Here is an 18,921-nt window from a genome sequence, read left to right on the forward strand (position 1 = left end):
ATGACCTGAAACTAAAAGTGTTTGGGAGCTAAACAAAATGATCTATTTTTCTTCAGACTTGCATTTTACATCTTTAACCTGGAGTTTTTCTGTTGACTGTGGACGTTCTAACTTCCTTTAGAGAATGTATTTTGTAATTTGTGTGTTGAGTTGAACAACAAATTTGAGGGTGTAATGAAGAACAACTGCATGCTGATTATACAGGAAGTCTCCTGTATAATCAGAATTAAAGTTATCGCATTTAATTTTGACTGTGTGAAAATCATCTGTCATACAGATCATTCTAATCTTCAGTGTCTCTTTAACCAGTGCGTGCTTAAACAGCTAAAGACTATCCTATGTGATGCATGCCATACTCTCAGTATGAGTTGTTACCTTCGGGAAGCAGAGCTCGGCAGTGCAAACTGAATCTCTTTTGAAACTCCTTTGTGCCTGAATCAGGTGGAATTTTAAACAGCAGCCTAAAATAAGCAGAGCTTACAAAGACTGTACTGCAGTACACAAACTGATTAAAGCATCAGGGTTTGTATTTATGTATTATTTGTGGTGTATTTTTCTACTTTATTTTGGGTCATCTTTAATGTCTTATGTTTGCCAGTTTTGTGTGTCCATATGTGTTAACCCATCCAGCTATCCATCCATCCTACGATGACAAGACACAACTGAGTATTTCTTCAGCTCTCTATAATTGTGCTCCATAATTACAGTTGACTGTGTCTGAATTGCGGATTCAGCCATTTAGAGCCAACAACCCCAGTCATCCCATTAGTGTCTTACTGACACCATTAGGAATAATATTGATGAGCCAGGTGTAAGCTCAAGTGTGTTTGCGGTGTGTGTAGTTGACTATGTAGCACTGACAGAAGGTGTGAAGGTATTTGTGGTCATACAGTAATTCAACTTGCACACACTTTCATACATCGCCTCTCTTTTTTGTGTATGTGTGACAGAGAACACCACATTTTGGATGAGCCAATTCTTAAGGTAAAGAAGGACTAATCAGGTGTTTAAAATTACTCAAAGTTTGAAAATATCAGAGATATCCTCGAGGAAAATAATCATAATCATGTTGACATCCGTTGCCCCCATGATGCCATGAGATGCCATGAACAAAGTTTACAGGGGTATGATTGGAAGGTGGGATAAGCAGTTATTAGGTCGCCAGGGCTGAAGTGGGATTGCCACCTGGAAAACGATTAAATCAGAAGATGTACAATATTTCGCCCGCAGATACGTCCCTTTGTATGTTATATAAATTAATTTAAATAACTAACCTCGAATGGAAAATGACATCATAGACTCGCTGTCCACTGCCATGCCTCCCTCGCTAGAGGACGCTGTACAGCGCCATTAACGGATGACGTAGGGCTGACGAAGTAGGAAGTGTCGGTAAGATAGCAAAACTGCAGCTGGCTAACCACCATTTAAATGTTACATGCTATGGAAATAACAGGAGAAATACTATGAAGACTATTCAGAAACACTTGAAATCCTTCCTGTAGCTGTGGTGTGGCTATTCAGTATCAAAAAACACCGACCAGGTAGGTTAATGCGATGTCATTCCTATGCTATGTTAGGGTTTGTTTAGCTAACGCTAGTTAGCGAGCTAGGCTGGCTTCAAAAGCCTGAGTTAGCACGTTATAAAATGTTGACTGATTAATAACACTAACGTTATTTGGTTCCATACTCCTTAACCGTGCTGCCATCAAGCTGTAGCTGTTAACTTCCCCCCTAAAGTATTACGCTTCATCAGTCTCCAGGTAAACACCCAACGAAGGGAGCAATGGTTAGCGGCGAGATGAGTATTGCCGAGTTCCACACAAGAGCATAAAGACTGTCTTAGTCTTTGGGTACACTACTTAACATATTTTAATTATGCCGGAAATCATTGAGCATGGAATTGACGTCACTTTTGAAAGGAGTTTGGTGAAAACATTTAGACTTTTATGTCTGACATTATCAGATAGAGAAGTTGCTCTTGGGTGGAGCTAACAAGTGTCATCTGACCTAAACGCTATTCCAAACAAGTTGCTTTCACTTCCACCATATTTATTGGATTTATTAGATTTATTGTACTACGGGAGCTGTGTGTGGACTGTGTTTCTGGTTATTGTGCAATTACAAAAGGCAAACCAGACTAGATGGGGTGCTTAAGAGACCTTTGTAATTAAAGTAGATTCTACTTTTTTACATAAAATGTATACAAAGTGTTCTGTTCTGTGTATATGTCTAGGATTATTATCATTCACTCTTACACTTGGGAAGACGGTGACATTTCCAAGCCACTCTGATGTCTTCCGGCTGTCCACCTCAGTCACCTGCTGTGGCAAAGTCTGAGGTCACAGTAGAAGGAGAATGCCCACTGCTGGCTGCCACCTTTGCCTACTGGGACAACATCCTGGGTCCACGGGTGCGCCACATCTGGACACCAAAGGGTGACCAATCGATGTTCCTCAGCGATGGAGAGGTCACATTTTTGGCCAATCATACACTGAATGGGGAGATTCTACGTAGTGCTGAGTGTGGCGCTGTGGATGTGAAGTTTTTCGTCCTGGCAGAAAAGGGCGTCATCATCGTGTCTCTCATCTTCGACGGTGAGCTGAAGGGGGACAAGAACACGTGTGCCTTGTCAGTCATCCTGCCTCAGACAGAGCTGGCCTTCTACCTGCCTCTACACACCATCTGTGTGGAGAGACTGAAGCACGTTATTCGCAAGGGGCGCATTTGGATGCAGAAGGTACCCTGTTCTTCCTGGTGATCCCTTGACTTCTTATGCTTGGACATTTACTTAGTATTCACACTAGAGTTGGCAAGTTATTACCCTTTATACTCATAAAACCTTCTTAAAAACCTGATCTATCCTAGTTCAGGATGTCTCTCATATCAGACTGTTCCCACCGATACTGTCAATATTTTAGTAGCTTTTTTATGTTGCCTGGTGCACCTGCAGCTTGGCCCTTTGGTGCTCTCTTAGTCATCTTGTGTTTCTTTGAAAACCTATAGCACTGGGTGCCAAGGCTCTTATAGCAGGAAATAATGCTTCCCTGGCCTTAGGGCTGGGTATCGATTCTTAGCAGTTTGTCTGGCATTGACTAAAATGTATTTGTACCACTAACTGTAAAATTGCTGTTGAACATCTGGTCAGAGTAATATCTTGTTTATTTTTTATTTGAACAGATATTTCCTGATTCAAATCATTATTTTGTCGAGAGTTTAAAATGTACTTCGATGTTGTTTCGGAATCGCGTTACTGGTACAACAACAGCAAGCCTGAACTGTCCTTTAACTTAACAGGACAAACATTTTTCGGAGTGTTTGTAATCGCTCCTAATTTACCTAAAAGATTTAGTTCTTTTTCAGGACTGGTCATAGTCTGACCAATACTGTATTTTGGAGGCCAATTCTAATATCATGATGTGAGGGATTAAAAATATCCAGAAACCAGTATTGGCTGCAGCCCTCAACGCAAAACAAAATATATCTCTCTATGTTTTAAAATCTCCTCAAAAGCACTTCATAAGTGCCAGGACTGGGTAACCACATTATGTATCACAATAATTTTGACCAAATACCTTTATTGATATTGTAGGGATGTCTATTGGTACTTTCACAAATAATAACACAGTTAAAATTTTGATAAATAATCAGTAGTAATGTGCGTATTATGACAAAGCTGGTAAAGACTATTATTTGAATAAGTAGAACAGTCTGGTAAGTTCAGATAATTACATCACTTTAGTCTAATGTAGCCTGAAAAGCCAGAAAAGACAACACTTATGCCATATCACAATATAATGATATCCAAAATCTAAGATGAGTCTCATATTACATTAACGGCAGAATATTGATATATTATGCAGCGCTATTTGAAAGTAAGAAATCTTAGCCACTGGCCAGAAGATGAACGTTGTCGGACCCTTCAGTTGACTGTGTTTGTGTTAACTAGTAATTGATTTGAGTTAACTCTTCCCACTTTCTTTCATCTTTAGGGCTACAACATCATCTCAGTGCTGAGCTTGGAGATTGTCCCCATCATGGAGCTGTTGGCCTTTATGAAGTCACACAGTGTGCCAGAAGATATAGATGTGCGCAGCACACACGTACACGCACACATAACCTCATTATATCATACTTAAACAATTAACAGCCAAAGAGCCAGAAACCATAATGATGAATTAATATATAATGTGATAGCAACAGGAATGAGAAACTTTGGGAAAATACTGCAGGTTTGTGAAGGAATTAATCACATTGCTTTTCACATTAATTTTGTTAAATTTTAGCTTTCATTATTTAACTTCTTCAAGAAGCCCTTATTTCCAAGAGTTTAAAACTATCCAGGTTCTCTGCCTGGCTTACCACCCAGCATGATTCAACGCATTTATTTTCTTCTAATATGCAAATGCAGCAAAAAAAAATCAGCACAAAGAAGCTCCCTGCAATCTTTCTTGCTATTACCTGCACTGTTAACATACATCTTATTTTCATTGCAGTACCTGCAAATGTGCCCATCAGCACTTTCTTCTTTTGTTGAGACCAATTTTGAAAATGACTCATTTGTTTCGCTCCTGCTGAGTAGATAAAAGACACCGTGCTAAATGATGATGACATCGGGGACAGCTGCCACGAGGATTTCCTCCACAAGTAAGCACTCCGGTACAAGCAAATAGAGACAGATGATGAACAATGCCAATTTAACACCCATCAACCTTCCAATGATAAGTAATGGCTCTCCACTTAGTGGAAGTTTTCTCAGGAGAAAGGACGGAAAGCTAAATCGCTGTTAGTGTCGAGAGTCTGGAACGTCCATTCCAGCAGTGAAGCTCCCAATTTTAGCTCGTAGCACAGGATTAGTCTGGCATCCTGTGGAGATGACAAAGCATCTGTAAACTGGAATTAATTGACTTGAGTCTAAATTGAATCTATTTATAGCTGATTGAAGTTTATAATATAATAGAGAGAAGAACAGACTAGTTGTATATTTATATTTATAGGTTTTTTTGAGGCAAAATCAATGACTAACAAGACAATATGGACCAAACTACATGAGTAAAAAAGCAAAAGGGGAATTCAGGTATTTTTAAACCTGGACCCTGTGTTCACATATTGTGTGGTGTAAATGATTTATAGGTCCAAAAAGTTTTGGAATTGGTCCAGTAGATCAGGCCACAGACGCAACGCGGGCTGCAATGGCTGCAACATAATTCTCGAGGGAAAATTCAACCATCAAAGTTGCAGCCACTGGAAAGGCTGAGGATGTTGTTCCAAGTATCTGACAAGATTATGGAAATGATCTCTACAGAGGTAGACCTTTTTGTTAAATATAAAATCCTTTTTATTTAACCAAAAACTATGGTCTGATTTCGCTCTGGACAAATCCACCAGACTCCATTTATAGGAATGTTTTTTTTTTTTTTTTTTAATCCTTGTAAAACGCGCTTCATTCAAACTCAACAGAAACAAATTAGAACAGCTTGGTTAGTCTTTTTACTGTTCCAAATAGTCACCAACTCTTGTTTGGTTGAAATAAACTCAACTGAACCAAGATAGTTTTGGTGTGTATTGTTTTTGTTGCTGTTGGGTTTGAATGAAATGTGTTTTACCATGATAAAATAACTGTTTTTGTAAATTGATCTGGTGCATTTGACAAGAGCAACATAGCTGCCGTTTCTGGTTAAACAAAAAGGATTTTATTCTTTAACAGGAAGGTCTATCTCTGTAGGGATCCCTTCTGTAATCTTGTCACATACTTAGAACAACAATCTGAGCCTAGAAAAACACACTGGCAAAACACTTTAATTGACGTGGATTGTCTAAGAAAATCTACCAGACCGATTCCCAAAATGTATACCTATTAGTCAGTTACATAACAAAATATATAAACATTAGGCTCAGGTTTAAAGTAACCAGAATTCCCATTTAAGGATCTAGACATATGTATTGTAGCCTTCCACTACTCCATGGACAGTTACCATCTTAATTCCTCTTTTATGTAAACCCTCATAAATGTTTTTTAAACTCCTCTTTCTCAATCATAATTCCTAAAAGCTGTCATTAGAAATTAGAGCAATGCTAATAAAGCTAATGAGCTCTAATTTGCATGTCTTTGTCTCTATGGTTCAGGGCCATCAGTTCTCATCTGCAGACTTGCGGCTGTTCAATAGTGGTTGGAAGCAACCCAGAGAAAGTAAATAAGGTACATTTACCGGATTAGTGGCTGCACACAGAAAAATTTGTAATGCATCTACATAATTTAGAGTGTTTTGAAATGTGTTGTGCTGTTGGTTCGAGTTTAATGAGCCCCTCATGTACTTTTTCAGACTCAGTTACTGCTTGTGTCAGGATTTTGAATGTCTGTGTGGGCTTGGCAGCAGTTATTGCTGCGACTGCTTCCAAAAAGATAGAAATTACATGCAAAAGCATATAAGTTACTGGAAATGGGCAGCTTATATTGCATACCATATGTTTGCTGAGAAGATCTGCAGTAGATAACGGCTACTCAGTTGTTGCCCAGTGAATATCAAGGAGGTACACAGCCATAATTTGGTGTTTTATTGGCTTGGGGCCTGAACTGAGCACCAATTAAATCAAGACTTTTATCTGTATCTAACAACTAGCCTCGAGCCTAATGCCAGATTCAGGTCAATAACCAAAATGTTGCATCTTGAGTACATTTTGTGCTGATGTGTAGCCTCTTACATAGATTTTGGGCAGACTGTGTGCAGGAATCCACCATTTTTCAATCTAACAAGCACCCAAATCAAGGTGGAAGCAAAAGGCAATACATTTTCTGTGCATGTTTAAAATGGGAAACCTAATACAGCATGTTTGCATACATTTGCAAACCTGACTTTTGGTTCTTCTCAGATTGTGCGGACTCTCTGCCTTTTCCTCACCCCGGCTGAGAGGAAGTGCTCTCGCCTATGCAAAGCCGACTCTTCCTTCAAATACGACACGGGCCTGTTTGTTCAGGGTCTGCTCAAGGTAGCCACCGGATCCCTCTCATTATTCAGCATAATGTGATTATAATTGGAGCCTGCTAATTGTTCTTGTTTGATGTTGTCTGTTGTTCTGACCTGATTTCTTTCTTTGACCTTGACTTGTTGCTGTAAGATATTTTTATTACCACACTGCATACGATTCAGATCTGTTTTAATTCATGCAGCTTTTTGTGTCGTCTTCATATGGTTTTTAACAAGCTAACTGAGCTGTGCGAATTAAGATACTGACATATTGAATGCGTTCCAGGCATTTAGTGTTATTCAATTTCTTTCTGTTTTTACATTATAGTCAGTTAGGGTCAAGTATAATTTAGAGAAGTTGACAGATCTTTAAGTGCTGTTTTGTGCAGCACTGAGCTTTATGCTAAATAGGTAAATGTCTCAACAGTATGAGAGTCAGTATGGTACAAATCAGCTGTGCTGTGGAGCTCCTGCAGGATCCTCTTATAGATTTCCACATAAAATGCAGAAAGGAACAAGAGAAACCCAAAGAAACGACAGGAAAGGAAATTGGAAGCTTCCTGTTTACAAAAAGTGAAATCATTTATTAAGGTGTCTATGCACATATATGACATGGATAAAAGATCTTTTGGTTGAGCATTTCTAATGTTTTTCTCCATCTATGTTTTCCACTTGAAATATATGTGTGCATCAGATATTCTTATAAAAAAAATAACTTTTTACAAGCAAGCAGCTTTCCTCTTTATACAAACATTGTGTGCTCTGTGCTGTATGCTCAGTGAAGTGAAGGGAACATACTTTCGACATCACTTATCAGAATAATATAAACATCCTCTTACACATCACATAAAGCTATAATCACACCCAGTCGTGATATTCCCTGGAGGTTGACACGCTGTCATTATGGGCTTTCCCCAGGACTCCACAGGCAGCTTCGTCCTGCCCTTCCGCCAGGTGCTCTACTCCCCGTACCCGACCACGCACATCGACGTTGACATCAACACGGTCAAGCAGATGCCGCCGTGCCATGAGCACACATACAATCAGCGGCGCTACATGCGGTCGGAGCTCAGCGCGCTCTGGAAGACAGACAGCGAGGAGGACATTCCTCCTGACACAGTCATCCACACGGATGAGACCTTCACACCAGACCTGTAAGGCACACACACACACGCACACACACACACACACACACACTGTATCTGTTGTATTAAGTGGGTCACATGAAAGTCACAGCATTTTAAACTATATTATTAAAAATGCTAATAGCCTAACGTGTTTTTTGTTTTTTCTTAGGAACATATTTCAAGATGTCATGCATAAAGACACTTTGGTGAAGTCATTTATAGATGAGGTAAGAATAAAATAACACCTCATGTCTTACTGTTTTTTATTATTTCAATGAAAAAACAAACCTAACAGACTCCAGAAGAAATAAGAAAAGAAAAAAAGTAAAACCTGCAACAAATTGACAAAAATGGTAACTGAACTACAACAACAACAGAATAAAAAAAACAACATTGTTATTTTTTTCAGTATCATCATTGAGAAGAAAATTATAAATAAATGAAAGAAAAGCTTCTCCCATAACCATAAAGGGAGAAAAAAACACACACACACACAACCAAATAAAATCTGTTTACATTAAGAACCATCCATAAACATACTTAAGCATTCAACAAACAGAAACAAGAATAAAGCAGCACTCTTAAATTCTTTACTCATGCCTGAATACTTTACACTGTGTGGCAGAACTGTGTATAAAATTCATCCTGCTGCAGTTTGTGTGTGAATGGGAGGCAAATTGTAAAGGGCTCTGGATAAAAGAGATATATAAATGCAGCCATTCCAGTTCCATCTAAATCAAATAGCAAGTTTTAGAAGGCTGAGTCGGACCTTTTTTTATTGTGTCACAAAAGGAAAATGTTACTTAGAATATGAAAACTGCGAAAATTGGCTCTCTACCATCATCCTTTGATTCCTGCTGTGCTCTATGAGAGGATATGTAAATGATTTATATCTGAAATAGTAACAGCAGTGTTAGTAAAAATAAAAAATAAACAAATAATAGAGATTGGTTCACTTTCAACTGAATCTGAATTTGGATGCAAACGTCAGATGCCACTGGGGTTGCTACAAACAATTATTTTCATTGATTAATCTGCCAATTATTTTTTTGATTATCAGATGAGTCGTTTGGCCTATAAAATGTCAGAAAGTTGCGACGAATGTCGATCCCAGTTCCTCAAAGTCCAAGATGGTTTCTTTAAATGTCTTGTTTTGTTAGTCCAAAATCCAAAAAAAGATATTCAGTTTAATATGATGTTTCTTGATCCCTTTCGACCATCATCAGGTCATGACCCTGATCTCCTCTGAGAGTTAACTCTTTGGTTTACTTTTAATAAGTCAGAATTAGTCGGTGATACTGAACCAACTTTAAGTAGTTTTTTGACATTTCTAGTTATATACTGTTGTGTTTTGTATACACTCATGGTGCAAACTGTTGTTGCTGTTCTATGTGTAGTTTTTCATTCAACCACTGTGTACTTGTTAAAGGGGTTAACAGTACCAAACCCCCAAAGACTCTTTGTTTACTATTATAAATGACAAAGAAAAGCAACAAATTATTATATTTATAAGATGGAACCAGCAAATGTTTGACATTTCTGCTTGAAAAATGACTGAAATGACTTATTTATTATCAAAATAGTTGGTGATTCATTTTTGTTTGATAGACTAATAGATTAACTGACTAATCATTGCAGCTTTTATGTGTGTAGAAGTGATTTTGGTACCATGTTCTTTACTGCAGTGTACAACTGTGAAGAATTACAAAACAGAAATTCAAAACAGTCAAATTTATTCCCAAGTTTCACAACCCATCATCCATTCCCATGACAGTACTCCCAGACTTGTGGTCACAAGTTTCTCTCATGACAACAGCAATATGTTTGTTTCTCAAGGTTAGCACAAGGGAGGGCAGAGTGTATTACTCTTCTCAAATTTTTTTTTCCTAGCCAAGCCGTAGCCCCAAATACTAATTGACATCCTGTGTCGTACCCAGGTGTTCATGCTGAAGCCAGGCCTGTCCCTGCGGAGCACCTATCTGGCCCAGTTCCTGCTGCTGCTCCACAGGAAGGCCCTCACATTGCTCAAGTACATCGAGGACGAAACGTAAGAGCTGTCTCTAATACCACTTTGATCCAAATAACAAACAGGATTATCGTGTGGCAGCGGACTGCTACACTCAAACAGCCAGCTCCATGGGAAAACAAAAAAAAAACATGTAAATACCGGAGTTGATCATTTACTTGCTTTCTGTTGTTTTGTGTAACTTTGCTTTGACTTTGCACTCAAGCAACTGACCTTGCTCTGATAGCAACATCATTAACAATGGTCAGTCAGCAGGAGGAAGAACATGCAGGGTGATTGCACACCCTCAGAGTTTAAAACCAGAATAATGTTGAAGATGAAGAACCACAGAGTGGAATATACAGTCAGGGTACCATGCAGGGTTTGCAGAAGAAGTACAGGGCACAGTTACCATTCTGCTTAGCTGTTGCAAAAACCTCATATGACCACGTGTGTTCTGAACAAGTGGAAGTATGACTTTGATGCATACAAACACTCCTCCAGATGGCCTTACTGGTATGAATAAACAAAGTAAGCTGCTGAGTGTTTCAATTGAGTCCAGTGACATCTGTGTAGTGTTGGTGTATGATATCAGCTGGCACACTATCCTCTGCCTACTGGGAATACTAAATACCAATAATTAAAAAGGCATTCTGCAAGATCACACTTTTTTTTACTGATGAGGCATCGTGTCCTAATAGGAACAGAATGCTTTACAATCACAATACTTTAATACACAGAACAATTTGTAACCTGTTAATTTGTATTGACACAGTATGTAGGATTTAGAGAGAATTAGTGAGGATTTAGGGGTAAAATTGGAACATAATATTGGCAGAAATGCAATGTAATATTCATAATTATGATTTCATTAGTGTATAATCACCTGAAAATAAGAAATGCTGTGTTTTTATTACCTTAGACATATATATATATATATATATATGTGTATATATTTTTCTGATTTACCAGTTGCTTTTATTTTTAATTCCTTTCCCCATAGTTCAGGCCAGAACAGATCCCAGTAGTAGATCTATGATAAACTTATTGCCTGTGCACTGTCTGACACTCACTGAGTGTCTGCTGTCACTTATCTAAACCTTAAAAAATCCTTTTAGGGAACCCCAGTACGTTTTTGAAATTGTATTTGACTTCAGTAGATAAAAATGTTTACGAGGTTATTAGATAGCTATTTAGCACATATGAATACAGGTGTGCCTTGAGATGTAGGCCTGCCCTTTGGTGTGCCTTGGGCACAAAAAGTTTGAAAACCCCTGGATCAGAATGAACCTTTTTATATGCTCAGGGGGAACAGGTCCTCTTCCACAAAGTCCACCATGTTGAAACACGTTTCTACAGTAGCCTAGAACGGGCAAACTGATCACTGAGACTAGAGGTGAGGTGACACAAGGAGTGTTTAGTTGGTTGCAATATGCAATGTCACCGCTTGGTGCTACTAATGCTCTACACTGTACCCTTTAAACATCCGTTGTCACACTAGTAACACCATAGAATCATAAAATCTCCTAGAACACTATTACTTTATTAGTTGGTGTAGGATCCCCAAGTGAATGTGTATGAGCATGTTTCCAGCCGCCATTGGAGCTCAGCTGGCAACTACCATCTATCCCCTTTTACGATTTAAAGATGACATAATTTTAATGTAATCTTACAGCAACAGGCAATCTATTGTCATTATCTGACTCTATCTCTGTTCCTCTGTAACATTGAGACAGCAGCCATGTTTTCACATGCAAAAAAATTCTGACACGATTTATCTGCTTGTTGAACACACACAACAGGGGTGAGGTTAGCACTTCCCTGCCAAGTGAATTAAGTGGAGGCGTTCAAGTGATTTTAATATTCCCCTCTACCGGATTTGTCCTTCAGAAGGAACACATCTCATAATGTGTATGCATTTGGTGAAGAGCACAAAAAGTCTGTCCTCCTTGTCAGCTCAAATAGATGTTCTGTACAATGTGAACATAGAAAAAAGCTACTGAGGAAGGTGAACATATGTGTGCTATTGTTGATCTTAAGTAGTTTTGGGACCTTGTGGATAGAATAAACATGAAAAGTTATACATGCAGTGGGGAAAGATTGTAAAGTTGTAGTAGCCTTGGTACTACTGTACCACTTTTTTGTGTTTTGCAAACACAGAATTAGACTTGTAATGGAACTAGAATTAAGAAATAAATTTGATAATTGTGAGTTATTCATCAAGTCATTTTTCAGGAGGAAATGCTTAACATTTGATAATTCGGGCTTTTCAGATTGGATGTGATGCTTCTTTGTTTTATATCATTTTTAAATTTACTTTTACTACGTTTTGCACTGTTGATTAGACGAAATAATATTAAGATGTGACCTTGGGCTAATTTTTTTTTCTCCAATGTTTTCTGATATTTTAGAGCGCAAATCAAGACTTGTAAAATAAAAAAATATCAGCAGAATAATCAATAATAAAAATAATTTGTTTGTTGCAGCCATAGTTTGTCTATACTGAAAGAAACCTGCAATGACATGAACAAAATATGGCCTGGTTGTTGGTACAACAGGCTCACAGGACGGGTTTATGATGGTGATTGAAGAAACTGGGAAGAGGCAGCGGGTTGATGGGTGATGAATCCTCAGCATAATCCCAGAATTACAGCTCCCCCATCGACAGAGCACATGGGTGATGTGGATAATATGCTGAGCAAGACAGTGACGCAAAGCACTTGTTGAGGCCTGTCCCAGTTGCCAGATATGATGCTTCTCATCATCATCATCAAAAAACTAAATTGTGTTTTTACAGTGCTTATATAAAGTACTCACCTGCTTAATTGTTTTTCACTTTTATTGCTTTTATGAATGGAATTGTGGTCAATATACAAATGCTGTAAACTAAGAATGCTTTCAAAAATATACATAATAGTTTATTTTTATCATTTTACAAAATGCAAAGTGAGCGAACAAAAGAAAAATCTAAATCAAATCAATATTTGGTGTTACTACCCCATGCCTTCAAACCAGCATCAATTCTTGTAGGTAGACTTGCACAAAGTCATGGATTTTGTAGGATTATAGTCAGGTGTATGATCAACCAATTATACCAAACAGGTGCTAATGATCATCTATTTAACATGTAGGTTGAAACACAGTCATTAACTGAAACAGAAACAGCTGTGTAGGAGGTTTAAAACTGGGTAGGAACAGCCAAACTCTGCTACCAAGGTTAGGTTGTGGAAGACAGTTTCATGCACAGGTCATACACCATGGCAAGACTGAGCACAGCAACAAGACACAAGGTAGTAATACTGCATCAGCAAGGTCTCTCCCAGACAAAGATTTCAAAGCAGACTGGAGTTTCAAGATGTGCTGTTCAAGCTCTTTTGAAGAAGCACAAAGAAATGGGCAACATTGAGGATCGTAGATGCAGTGGTCGGCCAAGGATACTTAGTGCAGCAGATGAAAAACACATCAAGCTTATTTCACTTCGAAATCGGTAGATGTCCAGCAGTGCTATCAGCTCAGAACTGGCAGAAACCAGTGGGACCCAGGTACACCCATCTACTGACCGGAGAAGTCTGGCCAGAAGTGGTCTTCATGGAAGAGTTGCAGCCAAAAAAGCCATACCTCCGACATGGGAACAAGGCCAAGCGACTCAACTATGCATGGAAACATAGGAACTGGGGTACAGAAAAATGGCAGCAGGTGCTCTGGATTGATGAGTCAAAATATGAAATATTTGGCTGTAGCAGAAGGCAGTTTGTTTGCCGAAGAGCTGGAGAGCGATACAATAATCAGTGTCTGCAGGCAACAGTGAAGCATGGTGGAGGTTCCTTGCAAGTTTGGGGCAGCATTTCTGCAAATGGAGTTGGAGATTTGGTCACGATTAATGGTGTCCTCAATGCTGAGAAATACAGGCAGAAACTATCCGTCATGCAATACCATCAGAGAGTCGATGATTGGCCCCAAATGTATTCTGCAGTAGGACAATGACCCCAAACATACAGCAAATGTCATTAAGAACTATCTTCAGCGTAAAGAAGAACAAGAAGTCCTGGAAGTGATGATATGGCCCCCACAGAGCCCCGATCTCCACATCATCAAGTCTGTCTGGGATTACATGAAGAGACAGAAGGATTTGAGGAAGCCTACATCCACAGAAGGTCCGTGGTTAGTTCTCCCAGATGTTTGGAACAACCGACCAGCCAAGTTTCTTCAAAAACTGTGTGCAAGTGTACCTAGAAGAATTGATGCTGTTTTGAAGGCAAAGGATGGTCACACCAAATATTGATTTGATTTAGATTTCTCTTGAGTTTATATATTTATATACCGCCTGTTACATAGTGATGCACATAAGTTACGGAAGTAAAGGCTTGACTCCAAACCAGGCGTTTCAGGCAGTGTTTTCTGTGGGAGAGAGTTACTCCTTTTGGCTAGGACTTTGGCTTTTATGCTTTGCAGACCTTTTACATGCACAAAAACGCTACATAACGCAATAAAGGAAAGGCAAAACCCCCCAAAGCATAATATAACCTCTTTAAGTCCCAGCAATTCATCTGAGACACTGCAGCCCACTGAGTATTCAGCTCTCTCTGAAGTTTTTCATGTTGCCCTCCCTTTGGCGACCTGGCCATCGCTCCATCTGGGCTTGACTCATCTTCTGTGCTACACAACAGTGGACTGACCTTCCCACTCCTTGCAGGACAGCAGTCACTCCCTGTTTCTTCCTCTACTTTGACAGGATTTGTCTTTTCTATTGTTTACAAAAGACATTTGTGAATTTATGCATTCTCTAGAAGTATTTTTGCAGCCTGGAATATTTGTAACCCCTGGCCTTGGTACATCTTACTCCTGTTTGATGAATTTCAGACTCTTATTGAACTTTTAGCTTTAGATAAACTTTATAGGACAAATTCAACAAAAAAAGAAAATTCAGTCACCATCTATTCACCATCAAGCCGATGGAGAGTCGAGGAAGATTCGTAGCCCACAAAACATTTCTGGAGCTTCACATCAAAACGGCATTGCAGCATACTCCTAAACAATTGAAGTTGATGTGGACGTAAAAGAAAATAACACATAAAGTGGCTCCATAAACCTTGTACACTGTAATCAAAGTCTCCCAAAGCCCCAAGATCCCAGATAGATTTGAAAAGACATTATTGATACCCTCGAGGTGCGATTAAGGTTCTGCACCCACTTCACACGGGCTGCGCACTAATGCTTTTAGTGGAGCAGCTGCAGACTTCGGCCCTATAAAAGGTTATAATAAATATTTTTTTAAATTAATTTGGGACCTTGAGGCTTCAGGAGACTTGGTTAATGCTGGACAAGCTGTATGGAGCCTATTTATGCTCTCCTTTGTTTTTGTTTTTTTTTTAATTGAGAAGACTTTTTGTGGTGGTTAACACTCAAAGTGACTACACAGTACAAAGTAGATTACATGGAATCACATGAGGCACTGGGCTGCACGAAGTTCTCACATAGATGCATTAGTAAATGCATGTGTGTAGGGACTTTCAGCTGGTTATTTCAGTTTTCAGCAGTTGGCTTCCGTCACTTCCACACGGTGGAGGCACATATTACCTTCAAGAGTCGTTTGCAAAAAAACTGAGCTAATAGAAGAGTAAATATTGGACATTCGGTCAGAAACACAACACCCCGACTGGTGCTACTCTGGTGTTACTCAATGACTCAAGCTAATATTAATCCAAATCTGCTGGCCGTGCAAATACACAGCTGTTTGCTAACATGGTTGCCACATCAACTTTATCTAAATGTTGTCTTTACAGTTTGATGTGCTTTTCTGGCCGGAAAATCAGTTAAGAGCTTTAGTATTGCAAAAATGATTTAAAATATTTTATAATCTCCAGGTGTTTGGGTAAAAGTGGTTGTGGTTCTGAAATATTTACGATTAAACAAATGATGGTTGAAATAATAAGTTCACCCTTAATAGGAAATGTAGTCATTATCTACACACCCTCATGCCACTTCACAGCAAAACAGTGTTGCAGCATTCTCATAAACAACTTTAGATAGTGATTTTAAAAGTAAAATAAAACTGAAATAAAACATAAAATGGCTCCTGATAGCTCATCTGTTATATTCCAAGACTTCAGAAGCCCAAAAGAAGAAGAAGATCCCAAATTGATTTTAATAGCTGAAATCTCACTGTACTGTAGCTGGTCAGCTAAAAGCTTTAGCACACACCCCGTCTGAAGTGGGTGCACAAACTTGACTGTGCATCGAGGGTTTGTATAACAACATTCCATATCAGTTTGGGATCTTGGGGCTACCGAAGACTTGGATTATGCCAAAAGGGCTGCATGGAGCCAATGTATGTTTTTTCCCCCCATTTCAAACAAGTCCCCATCCACATTAGTTGTGTAGAAGAATGTGGCAACTCTGTTTTGTTGTGAATCTCCAGAAATATTTGTGGACTAAAAAACTTGGGGGACACTTTTATATGTTCATAAAGAGAAAAATACACAAATAATTTTTCAATTCCTAAAAATGCAGTATGCAGTAATTTATTAATTAATTTCTTTTCTTTTTTAAATAAAGGGAATAAAATATTACATGAAACATTACCATGATGTCTCACAATATTTTATTTTATTTTACCTCATTCTGTCGAACATGCTTAAATTGGTACCAGAAATGTCACTTTGAATGCCATTTGTTCCCATACATAGTACATGTCTGAATATAACTCACTCCAGAGACAACACTGTCTGCACAAGCAAAGCCATTATTTGTGTGCTTGTGCGCAGGCACAAAGGCGGTCTTGTTTATGGCGTTGCTAACAATCTGAGGTCTAAGGTTGTTCTATTTTACAGGTGCCTTGACAAGATTGTCTAAGCCCACTGGCCATCCTGTAGCAGCATACATAATTCATGGTGGCACGGCATTCCTGCACACAGCCGCAACCTAACGAGATGCTAATGCAAATCCTCAGGCCCGACTATTGTGGCTTGTTAACAGTTCTACTACAATGTCTGTCCTCCTCCCTCTGCAGGCAAAAAGGGAAGAAGCCCTTTCGATCCCTGCGCAATTTAAAGACGGACCTGGATCTGACAGTGGAGGGGGACCTGAACATAGTAATGGCCTTCGCTGAGAAGCTGAGGGCTGGACTGCACTCCTTTGTGTTCGGGAAGCCATTCTACACGAGCCTGCAGGAACGAGACGTACTCATGAGCTTTTAACTCCATTCTTCACCTGCACCTTAGGTATTGGATGGTCAATGGAAACAGACATTTTGTTGTATTGTTACACGAATGCATGCACGTGTGTACTCTTTGAGAAAAGATAAGTCTGAATATTTATTTTTGCTTTGTTCAAATGAAAAAAAACAAAAGATTTTGCCTTCCTTTTGTGTCTTGATGAAGTCATGATTTCAGTCATGTAGCTGATTGTCACTGCTGTTACGAGCCATTAAAATGAAAGTTTTTATATATTGCTTTGATCAACTATCAGCATAATGTTTTCACTCATAAATATTTCTCTGCTGGATGAGTTATTCATGTGTTTTATGCCTTCTGTTAATAGACGGTGTGTGTTAATTTATGCTGTTGAATTGGCTGAGGTGCACACCAGGACATGTGCAATTTAATTAAATTAATATATTACTTAAACACAAGCTTTTAGTTTCTTCACTGCCTGTGTAATACAACAACCTCAGCAGGCATTTGAACCTTTTGCTTTGCAATTACTGATCCTGTACCTGAATGTGAATGGTGAAGAGCAATAAGGTTGTGAGTAATCATGAAGCACAGGGGTTTCATTTAAAAAAAGACAAGCACTGTAAATGAGGTCTAATCACAATCCCTGCTGACAAAGGAGATCTGTGTGTGTAGCCGACAGCCATTGTCATCAGTAAATGCATTTACCCAGTTGTGGATAAAATGGATTTGCACGGATTTTGCCCACAGCACAACCCAACTATTTACTGTTAGGATTATCCATCTGTACTGCAAACTGTATATTTGCTGTGGTCTCAAAATCAAGACTCTACTTTATACGCTTTGATTATTGATTTTAAAAATTGTCCTAATTGTTTTGACAGTGTTATATGTTGATTTGATTATGATGTACCACTCTCCAAAACATGGTCTCATTTTGTTTTGTTTGGTTTTTTTTTTACAGTACAGAAGGAGTGATGATAATAAAGATTGTAATAACAAACTGGATAAAAACAGCTTTCACACTTTTTTTCAATAAACACAAATGTTTGTGCTTTATAACCGATAACATTACAGAGAGTCTCCAGCTGTGCTAGCAGCTCTGTGAGGCTGTACAACCATGATTGCAAAAAGTTGGGATGCTTTAAAAATAAAAACAGACTGCAATCATTTGCAAATGTGTTTACAAAGTGGTCCTGAGCCCATGTTGTAATATACTACATACAGTAATTTTTCACAAAGTGCTGAACTTCACCCCATCTTTGCTTGTGAACGACTGAGCCTCCAAACAGGTGGCTTTTAAGCATTTCACAACTTTTCTCAGTCTTTTGTTATTCATGTCCCAACTTGGTTGAAACCTGTTGCTGGCATCAGATTAATAAGAAGCATTTTTTTTTTTTTTTTTTTTTAAATTAGGTTGTTAAACACTAAATTGTTACTATATTGTCTTTGAACTGTTTTCAATTGAGTATATGTCAAAAACGATTAGGATTATTTTCTTTATAGTATCACAACTTTTTTAGAATCTGGGCTGTGATACTGAAACTAAACTAAAACTTACATCGTAAAAGCTAAACTAAAATACAAAAAAATATAATAACTCCGGTCTGAAGTGGTGAAATGACCAACAGTTTGATACCACCTGAACTACTTCA

General features: G+C 38.6%; 1 protein-coding gene across 2 annotated transcripts; it reads left to right on the forward strand.

The window, feature by feature from the left end:
• Nucleotides 1–1,361: 1,361 nt before the first annotated feature.
• c9orf72 (C9orf72-SMCR8 complex subunit) lies at nt 1,362–18,382 on the forward strand. 2 transcript variants are annotated; one of them, XM_084380902.1, is made up of 10 exons: nt 1,362–1,541; nt 2,234–2,737; nt 3,990–4,085; nt 4,580–4,644; nt 6,124–6,196; nt 6,868–6,984; nt 7,881–8,116; nt 8,259–8,316; nt 10,027–10,136; nt 17,104–18,381. In XM_084380902.1, exons 2-10 carry the CDS (start codon nt 2,291–2,293, stop codon nt 17,288–17,290), a joined length of 1,389 nt encoding a protein of 462 aa, XP_084237028.1. In that variant the 5' UTR covers nt 1,362–1,541; nt 2,234–2,290; the 3' UTR covers nt 17,291–18,381. The 2 variants fall into 2 exon arrangements, with proteins under 2 accessions (XP_084237028.1, XP_084237029.1); XM_084380903.1 differs by lacking the exon at nt 1,362–1,541 and having other exon boundaries at nt 2,275–2,737; nt 17,104–18,382.
• Nucleotides 18,383–18,921: the final 539 nt, after the last annotated feature.

The sequence above is a fragment of the Pagrus pagrus genome (genome assembly GCF_965226575.1).
Source record: "Pagrus pagrus genome assembly, chromosome: 18".
NCBI lineage: Eukaryota > Metazoa > Chordata > Actinopteri > Spariformes > Sparidae > Pagrus > Pagrus pagrus.

What these genes read in the sequence shown, in the direction of transcription:
- c9orf72 (XM_084380902.1), top strand. Translation starts at nt 2,291, where the DNA reads ATGTCTTCCGGCTGTCCACCTCAGTCACCTGCTGTGGCAAAGTCTGAG. An exon ending in GTGTGCCAGAAGATATAGAT is followed by an intron (nt 4,086 to 4,579) that starts GTGCGCAGCACA and finishes CCTGCTGAGTAG; the next exon opens with ATAAAAGACACCGTGCTAAA. An exon ending in AAGTACATCGAGGACGAAAC is followed by an intron (nt 10,137 to 17,103) that starts GTAAGAGCTGTC and finishes CTCCCTCTGCAG; the next exon opens with GCAAAAAGGGAAGAAGCCCT.